A 9,708-nucleotide genomic window follows, 5' to 3' on the forward strand; every position below is an offset into this window, starting at 1 on the left:
TTTCTGTTTTATGTTAAACTTAATTTATACAGAATGTGAAGATACTTCAAAACTGAGCTTTGCTGATCAAGACAAAACTCTGCTGATCATACCAATATTAGTATTATATTACAATAATTCCTAACCATATCAAGCCTTGATAAATAAAAAAACAAGCTCAAAGGCAGGCAGGCATCAATTAAGCAGATTCTTAGATAGTTTGATCTTTGTCATATCTTCAACCAGATACTTGGATTCAGTTGCATAATCAATTGGAGCAACAGCCCTGGCTGTTATCCTCTGTCTCTTCTCATTGTTGTACTCATTCGTAGTGACACTGACGCGGAAAAGGTGAGGAACCCATGTTGCCTCCTTTAATTTCTTTTGATAACTAGCTTCTCCATCCTGAAATCATATGCATCAACAAAACAAATTTATCAGATGTTATTACTGCCATCAAGCACAAATATATGAATGGTTTTTCTAAATGGATGAGATGCTGACATGAAGTTTTATCTCGTTTAGTTCATCAGCCGTGCATCCAATCATTTTATCCGCTTGATCATTGAAAACTGAGATAAACGCTTCACCACTTGCATCAGAGACCTTTACTGCCATTATGTATCTGCAACAAGCAAAGAATTGATGAGTGTGAATAAATTTGGTGAGGTGACTGATATTGTGATGAAATGAATTCAATGTGCAGACCGACCTCAAACTGCAGACATCTTCATTCTTCTGGCACCCTTCGCACCAATAGCCGGACCCTACAGCTTCAGTAACCTTCTTGCTGCATGTCTTGCAAGCACGGTACCACATTGCTTGATCGGGTTTGATGGCACTGATGTATGCTTTGATGGAGAAGTATGCAGGCTGTAAAGAACAAACAAACATACCATGTTAAATTAAGATTATCAATCAAGATTAACATATTAAAATATCAGAGCTGCAAGATATATACCTTGTCCTCTCCCAAGGAAGGGTTACTGGTGATATGAGATAAGGAAACTCTGTCAGAGTACATGGAACGAGCTCCATTTCTGTTGGACGGGCTTTGCCCAATAGCAGCCAAAGAAGTATCTTTGCCTTCAGAATCATACCTGTTCACCAAAAGATCAGAATATCATATAGAGTTAGATAAGCTGAGTTGTATATACAAGTTTTCAGATTGTGATAGTTACTCTTCCTTACCAAAATCTCAACTTTTTGGCCTCTGGCATGTCAGGGTCGACTACCATAATGCTTTTACTCAGTGCTGATAATGATACACCTGAATAGAATAACAGAGGCTGGTGATCAGATGACCTTATCTAGATAATAATCAACAAAGTGTGATCATTACTTTCAGTACCTTGAAATTCACCAACTTTAAGAGATTTCATAGCGACTACAGGAGATTTATTAGCCATATCAAGAAGTTCTTGCCCAAAGCTCGTGGCAAGATCGTTCCACAGAGACACCACCACAGTTTTCTTACTGAAATCACAAAAGATGGTGCAAGTTTAACTATACGTACACAGATATATATGACTAAACTTCATAAAACAATAGATATAACATGATAGGAGCATACGTCTCATCAGCAATGACTATATCACGCTTTGGGATAGTCTCATTGTTGCTCTTCCTTCTAATACTCACTGTAGGAGACACACTCTGAACCACGCCAATAACATCTGCAACAGTCAAAACTTACATTACAATGCTGACATTAGAGCATCAAGCATTCGTTAGATTTAATGTAGTCACCTACCAACTAGCTCCCTTCCATTGACATATGGACCTAACTCATCAATTGGGGTAAAACTGAATTTTGTTTCAGGAAGAAAGGTTGCCTCATTGTTGTCTTCCTCCACTTCCGAATTTTCATTTAACGTCATCTCATAATCATTTTCTACAGTTTTGAATTGCTTGTTTGCTAACTTCAAGGTTCCCTTCGATATGAAGTAAACCTTCCCCATCTGAAACGTATCAAAGAATTTCTTTGCAGCATCATTAAACATCGTTGCTTGTATTTGAGTGCCCTAAAAAAAAGCAACAATCACAACTCTCAATTACTAGATGACCGACGATATACACAAAATCTTAACATTCTCAAGAAACCTAATGCTTAACTTACATCTTCATCTGTCAACTCTACGTTGAATACGCAGCCTTCTCCCCTAGCATTCCTGTAAGTCCGCATGTTTCCCTTCCCTGTAACCCGGACTTTAATGGTCCAATTTCCTTGATAAGGATTCAAAGAAGCAAGTGGATGGACTCGACGTGTCATTGACATTCGTGCAGCTGGCGCCATACTGCCATTAATCACATTTCACACATGAGGAACAAATCCCCCAAAAAAGATCTTCCATGCTCTTATAGCAACATGCGTTTAGTAAATTAACAGAGTCATTAATCTTACTTCCCACGCTGATCAGGAACAATTTGAGCAGCAGATTTAGCCATAACTTCCTGTTTTGGTTTCAACGCAATACCAGCATATTCAGTTTTCACATCAACATCCATTACCTGGTTCGGTTTCAAATCAGTCCCACTACCCTCAACCTTCACCTCGTCCTTATACTCAGCCTCAAGCGCAGGCGACACAGCATCACACTTGGACACAATCAAGAACCTATAGCAGAATACAAATCATTTTTACATAAAAAAAAGTGTGGCAGGAGATCAAGCTAAACAGAGCAATGAGCAAAATCCATACTTTTCGTTCTTTGTTGGGATATCATTGAGAGTGTAGTCAAGAACACGAATGAGCCCCAAATTCTGGATCTTCCCAGATGTCACTTCAGACGCTAGAGTTGACTGCAACAAAGCCCTCACCTTCATTTTGCCATCACTCGCCATAAACCTGTAACAATTCCACAAACCATAAGATAATCATTTCTACCTAAGTCCTAACTGTTGACTCAAATCTAAGCATCAAAAACCAAAATGTATCGAATAAGATCCAGCATATGCTTAAACACAAAATAACATTTGGATATATGAAATTGAATCAAGGGTTTGAATCCGATGCAATCCACAATTGCACATTTGTCCAATAATAAATAAACAAAGATAAAATAAAATCTAAAAGGCGTACATGTATTTGTTGCCGGTGGCCTTGAGATCAAGGACTTGTACAACGATTTCCGGGAAATCGGAGGAAGAATCTGGGCATGGATTTGCTAGAATAACTGATACAGAATTTGGGCTTACTGTTTTAGCCATTTTATCCTGTGATAATCGTTTACAGCAAAAACAAGGTAGGTGCGAAGCAGATCACTGATGTTGGGGAAAGGGTGAAAATCAGATATGGATTTGAAGAATGAAGGAGAAGAAATGAGGGTTTTGTAGCTCTTGAGAAGTGAAGCGGGAGAGAGTTGTCATCAACAATAGGAAACTTTTTTGATTTCGAGGGAGGTTTTTGGCGCCAATGATTTAATGCTATAATTATTATTTTAACTATTTTGACAAAAATACTGATAGTATGAATTTAATTCGTTATTTATTTCTCCCTTTTCCATTACAATTAGTTGTATTACAATTGAGTTAATTTGATGCAAATTTCATAACATTTAATATTTATAATATTTTATTTTCTCTTTAATTATTTATATTATTATATTCCCTATTTTATTGTTTCTTTCCTTATTTGCTTTGTTTTCTAAACATACTTTATTTTTATTTCACTTTAACTATTTAAATATTAAATTTAATTTTCGTGCCAATAGAAACACCTCCAAAAATTACATTCAATTTCAGTTTGTATTTTGTTCTTATATTAGGATTTATAAAACATAATTTTATTATTTTTAATTATAGATTTTATGTTTTTTTTAATGATAATCAAGTTTTTTCATAAATAAATTTGATTGGAATTATAGATATGAGAAGAATCAAAATAAGAAATTAGAAAAGTACAGCTGTTTACACTGAATAAATCCGATAGTTTAAACTTATTGGACTGCAAATATTTACCTTCTTTCATTACTAAAGATGATTTCTTTTACATGTTGAAACCATACAAGATATTTTGCAAGCAACATTTTAAATTATGAGCACCCAACTTAGAAAGATAGATAGATCATAGATTCACTGAAGTTTTTATCCTAAATGGGATCAAACAAGTCGGTAAATTCAATTTAATTCATGATAACGAAATTTGAAGTCCTAATTAGTAGTCAAAACCTGTTACTTATATTTCGAGTTTTCATAGTTCAGCCTTCATGTAATAATATGCATTAGTAGGTAGTCTTCTCCAAATATTACCTTGCATTTACAACCATTTATATGCAATATTGAATGATTGAATCATAATGTCTGTTTAAACTTGCAAAACAACTTAATTAATAAATACTTGCAAATACTGCAGAGATAGTCAAACAAGAAAAAACTCATCCCACATAACTAAACTTGTTTTAATGAATAACTTGCAAGTAGTAAACAGAATTAAGATAATTGATCCACATGTTGTTGCAAACAAAACTTAGAGCCGTGTTTCATGTTTAATATAAAGTTTAGCTAGATCAGGCTAAGCAAAATGTTAAGACGAAAATAACAAGAGACAAAAGCAATAAAAACAAGAATCCTTCCAAATCGACAAGCTTAGAAAAGCGATGTTCCTTTGCCCTTCTTATCTCCACCAATTTCAAAGTGTTTGCACCTCTGCAAAAGAAAAGAGCACAAATCATTTTTAAGCAAGGATAGGTGATATTGCTGCCAAAACACAAAAATGCAAGAACGAAACACCAACCTTGATTGGGTGCTGGGAAACATGTTTGCAACCCTGGCACTGCAACCTCAGCACAATCTTCTTCGTCGTTTTAGCCTAACCAGAATATGATAAGAAGTCAGCCATTTGTGAAACTGACAATAATTCTAGGTTAACCACTAATTGCTACCCAGTATTCACTAAACCAACATTAATTTGGATAATTATTTCTACCTTCTTGTGGAAGACTGGCTTGGTCTGACCACCATAACCTGACTGCTTGCGGTCATAACGACGCTTCCCCTGAGCTGCCAAGCTATCCTTACCCTTCTTGTACTGAGTGACCTTGTGCAAGGTGTGCTTTTTGCACTCCTTTGACTTGCAGTAAGTCTTCTTGGTTTTTGGAACGTTCACCTGAAAACACATAACAATAAATACGTTAGCATCATCCAAGGGAAAAAACAAAATGTAGTAAGTATATTCAAAAACACTACATCCATTTCGAAAGCATAACGTACTACTCTAATAGAAATAGCCCCACACCAAAATAATTGAAACTTTAGATAATACAGCATTCATCAAGTTCAACAACAAAGAACAAATGAGTTATGAATACTCTAAGATCATCAATGGAATGTTATATCACCCAGAAAGAAATCAAAACACCAAACTGACATAACCCTTCTGCTCTAGGTATAAAGAGACCATAATCAAACAGTAAACTAAACATGTTTTCCAACCAACATCGTGATTTTCCTTCGGTTCACACAAGCTCTCATTTTAGCTTGAAACACAACACAAATTACAAAAGAAAAAGGAAACAGAAGTCGAACACAAAACAAGGATCTGTGAACCAGAATAATCGGAACAAAAACAATATAATATAATAAAAAATCGTCAAATACATTACAACCATCTTGAAAATATTACTACAGAGTACAAGTCTATTAGTGATAGCCCGAAAATATTATCTACCTACAGTCTTGAGATAATACAGCATTCATCAAGCTCAACAACAAACAACAGCGAATGAATTATGAAAACCCTAAGTTCATTGCTGCAGCTAGATTAATGGAATGTTACTCTAACCAAAACAAATCGACACACCAAACTGACCTAACCCAGGAATCAATAACACACATTTACGTCCACAGACAAAATCAACACTCCCCAAAATCAAATAATCAACTCGACACGCTGACATCTATCCAATTCCAAACAACCTCGAGATTTCCCTTCCGCTTACACAAACAAACACAGCTTTATATTGAGAGTGGGAAACCCAATCCCATTACAGCTAGAAACAAAGCACAAATTACCCAAAACAAAAACCGACCTTGGCTGCAAAACTAGGGTTTTTCAATCACAAATGTTAACAGGACTATGTATAAAATAATTCTAGAGGTGAAACAATTGGGGTTATTTCTGCTGAAAACAAGCGACACTAAAAAAATCATCAAAACCTTAGTATCACAATGAATCCATAAATCTTGCAGAAAGCAAAGCTAGTTGTAGAAAGAGTCGGAGAGATTACCATGGCTGACGGCAAGAGAGGAGCTCTGGGAAATGTGATTCGGTTTCTGCAAGTGCCGCTGCCGCTTCTGTTAGGGAGAAACTAGGGTTGGTTAATGTATAGCTTAGTCTTATTGGGCCAGCCCAGTACCACCAGGATTTGTTAATGTATAGCTTATCTTATCGGGCCGGCCCAATACCGATACATGAAAGGAATAACATTATCGGTTTAAATTTTAAGATATTAATCCGTATATTACCAAATTTTCTGTTTTTTCTATATTTATTGATTTATCAATTATTTCACATTTAATCAACCTTTCCTTTTTGCATGCCCAATACATCTTGGCTGGGCTGCCATTGCGAAGTTTCGATAAGATAATTGGGATTATAAATGTTCTATAATGTCTCATGGTCTACATGAAATTCGTAATAAAGTAGAGTTCAAACTAAATGCCGAATCGAAAGATGGAAAAGGGATTGAATATTTTGACAACTTGGCATATGAATTAGAAGTTGTTGAACTTCCATTTCTCATGGGGCATGTGGATGAGGTTTTGAGTGATGCCAGTAGTTGGATTGAAGATATGTGTTCCTTTTAGGTCATCTTCTGATGTATGTCTTCGTCTTTCTGTGTATCCGTTAATTTTGGATTCCTCTCTTTCGACTAGTTATGTCAGTACATAATTCTATATGTTTATTTCCGTGTATAATTTCGATCGAATCAAAGCTAGAGTAAACTTCATGATATATTAATATTTACTCTTGTATAGTAGTATTGGAGTACTACATATTAAAAGTCATGGCAAGATAAGTTGCCGTATTATTTTTTTTTAAATACACGAACTTTTGACATCATCTAATTTTTTTCAAAACTTTCTTTTAATCAAATTACATGAAATTTTAAACTATTTAATTTTGCTTCAAGCAAACAATTCCGATGAAAATATTCGTGCCGCCGTACGTACTATATTTCACTAGTTAGTCAAAGTGAGAAAAAATTGTTGAATAAAATGGAAGGCTACGTACCTTCTTCCACGTTGACACCAATGTATTTTTCTTTGCAGGGGGTAGGAAATTTAAGAGCAATTCTGGCTAATATAATAGTAATAATACTAATATCAAACGTCCAAAATCGCACGAGGGTAAATGGGCCACGGAAAATATTAAAATAATAATTATGGAATTATGCGGTTTTTAAGTCTATGTATATTGGTTTAAGGAAACGGAAAATATTAAAATAATAATTATGGAATTATGCGGTTTTTAAGTCTATGTATATTGGTTTAATTCCTTTCAATGACAAAAATGATTTTGTTATTTGGAAACATAAATTGAAATGTATTCTTATTCAACAAAAAGTGTTTAAGGTTGTTGATGGTTCTTTACCTGATGACACTGCTCAAGAAAAGCTTGATGAGATGAATGAGTTGGCTAGAGCTACTATCGTGCTTAATTTGTATGATTATGTGATTAGGAAAATTGATCATATTGAATCTGCTTCTGAAATATGGAAACATCTTGATACCCCGTTCACTGAGACTTCTATGTCCTCTAGAATGTATTTGCTTGAAAAGTTGTTTAAATTTAAGCTTGATCTTGCAAAAGACATTGATAATAATGTGGATAGGTTTCAGAAGCTTGTGCAAGATATAAAAAGATCTGGTGATAAGACAATTGATGAATACACTAGTATTGCTCTAATGAATACTATACCTGATTCTTACAGTGATGTTAAAGCTGTCATTAAGTATGGTAGAGACTCTGCTCCTCTGGACTTGATTATTAGTTCCCTAAAATCTAAAGAACTTGAATTAAGGGAAAGAGCTGCTGACAAAAATGCTTTTAACAAGGCCTTTGAATGTCAGAGGTAGACCTAAGTCAAGAGGGGAGGGGAATGAATCTAATGGTGGATCTGGTACCAGCTCTAATTCTAAGAAAAAAAACAGATCAAGGTCCAATAGTAAGGACCCAAAATCTTTCAGGAAGTGTTTTAATTGTGGGGAAGTGGGGCACTATTGGAAAGAGTGCACCAAACATAAAAAGAATAAATCCCCTAATAATAACACTCAGCTTGAAAATCTTGTAAATATGGCCAAATATGATGCTGACAATGAATCTGTGTATATTGTGCATGATTTGATGTATATAAATGTTTTTCCTATGTGCCCATTTACTTCAAATGATTGGCTTTGTGATTCTGGATGTACTTATCATGTTAGTCCCTTCAAGGAAGTGTTCATTGAAATAACGCCTGTGACTAATACTTATGTGTCAATGGCTGATGACAAGAAATGTGAAATTCTTGGAATTGGCACTGTGTGTTTAAAATTTGATAATGACTATGTGTTGGACCTGAAGGATGTGAGATATGTTCCAGATCTTTGCTATAATTTGATGTCTTGTACTGCCCTTGAGAACTCTGGCATGGGGGTAAATGGGGGGAAGACTGCATGAAAATCTGCAAAGGTTCAATGTGTTTGTTTAAGGCCAAAAGAAAATGTGGTTTGGATGTCTGTACTGCTGTGCCTCTTACATGTGAAAAGCATGTGCCAATGTTGTTAAAACTAATAAAACTATGTTGTGGCATAATAGACTTGGTCACATGAGTGAAAAAGGCCTAAATATTCTGAAAAAGCATGCTATTTTATCTGATACTGAAGTTCGTGGTAATTTGCCTTTCTGTGACACTTGTGTGCTGACTAAACAGCATAGGGTTACTTTTCCTACTCCTGTACCTGCAAATATCAGTAGACATATTCTTGAATACTTGCATATGGATGTGTGGGGCCCTGTTTCTGTGTCATCTCACTTTGCTTCTGTGTATTTCTTGTCTATTATTGATGATTTTCAAGAAAAGTTTGGTGCTTCCTCATGAGACATAAGTGTGAAGTGTTTGAAAAACTTGCTGCTTGGAAAACTTTGATTGAAACACAGACAGGTGAGAAAATTAAGGCTATAAGAACTGATAATTACTTGGAATTTTGTAATAAAAAAATTAATGATTTGTGTGCTGATTTTGGAATTAGAAGACATAAAATTGTTCCTTACTCCCCACAGCAAAATGGGGTGGCTGAAAGAATGAATAGGACCTTACTTGACAAAGTGAGATGTATGCTTGCTAAATTTGGTTTATCTAAGAAATTTTAGGATGAAGCTTTGTTGACTGCTGCTTACTTGGTGAATAGATCTCCCTCTGTGCCTTTGTTAGGACAGTGTCCTAAACATGTTTTTACTGGAAAAACTTTGAATCTTTCTCGTCTAAGAGTTTTTGGTTGTTCTGCTTTTGTGCATACTAAAACTGATAAACTTGAACCTAGATCTAGAAAGAGTGTTTTTCTAGGTTATCCAGAAGGTGTTAAAGGTTATAGAATCTGGTTGAGAGATGAACCTGGGTTCAAGGTCATGATAAGTAGGGATGTGGTCTTCAATGAAGATGAATTCCCTTGCTTAAAAGTCACAAATAACCGTGCTCCTGACCCTGTGGACAATGATCCTCTAATTGAGGCGGAGTCCACAGAACA

At 35.3% G+C, this 9,708-nt stretch overlaps 2 protein-coding genes across 2 annotated transcripts; both read right to left on the bottom strand.

Moving 5' to 3' along the window:
- Positions 1-36: 36 nt before the first annotated feature.
- On the bottom strand, positions 37-3,322 carry LOC121787092 (replication protein A 70 kDa DNA-binding subunit B-like). The gene is made up of 12 exons (XM_042185713.1): positions 3,062-3,322; positions 2,681-2,827; positions 2,384-2,596; positions 2,099-2,276; positions 1,733-2,003; positions 1,553-1,655; positions 1,331-1,455; positions 1,171-1,249; positions 941-1,079; positions 692-852; positions 484-604; positions 37-384 (listed from the first exon to the last, which is right to left on the bottom strand). Exons 1-12 carry the CDS (start codon positions 3,187-3,189, stop codon positions 175-177), a joined length of 1,875 nt encoding a protein of 624 aa, XP_042041647.1. The 5' UTR covers positions 3,190-3,322; the 3' UTR covers positions 37-174.
- Positions 3,323-4,365: 1,043 nt separating this feature from the next.
- LOC121787095 (60S ribosomal protein L44) lies at positions 4,366-6,307 on the bottom strand. Its single transcript, XM_042185716.1, has 4 exons — positions 6,207-6,307; positions 4,907-5,086; positions 4,715-4,789; positions 4,366-4,626 (listed from the first exon to the last, which is right to left on the bottom strand). Exons 1-4 carry the CDS (start codon positions 6,207-6,209, stop codon positions 4,567-4,569), a joined length of 318 nt encoding a protein of 105 aa, XP_042041650.1. The 5' UTR covers positions 6,210-6,307; the 3' UTR covers positions 4,366-4,566.
- Between the last annotated feature and the right edge of the window lie 3,401 nt (positions 6,308-9,708).

Source organism: Salvia splendens, chromosome 22, assembly GCF_004379255.2.
Source record: "Salvia splendens isolate huo1 chromosome 22, SspV2, whole genome shotgun sequence".
NCBI classification, from domain to species: Eukaryota; Viridiplantae; Streptophyta; class Magnoliopsida; order Lamiales; family Lamiaceae; genus Salvia; species Salvia splendens.

Excerpts from the sequence above, each read along its gene's own strand:
- LOC121787092 (XM_042185713.1), bottom strand. The coding sequence starts at position 3,189 with ATGGCTAAAACAGTAAGCCCAAATTCTGTATCAGTTATTCTAGCAAAT. Across the intron at positions 1,250-1,330 it reads TAAAGTTGGTGAATTTCAAG|GTGTATCATTATCAGCACTG; the intron begins GTACTGAAAGTA and ends TATTCTATTCAG. Across the intron at positions 1,080-1,170 it reads GCCAAAAAGTTGAGATTTTG|GTATGATTCTGAAGGCAAAG; the intron begins GTAAGGAAGAGT and ends TTTGGTGAACAG.
- LOC121787095 (XM_042185716.1), bottom strand. Across the intron at positions 4,790-4,906 it reads AGCCAGTCTTCCACAAGAAG|GCTAAAACGACGAAGAAGAT; the intron begins GTAGAAATAATT and ends TATTCTGGTTAG. Across the intron at positions 4,627-4,714 it reads TTTCCCAGCACCCAATCAAG|AGGTGCAAACACTTTGAAAT; the intron begins GTTGGTGTTTCG and ends TTTCTTTTGCAG.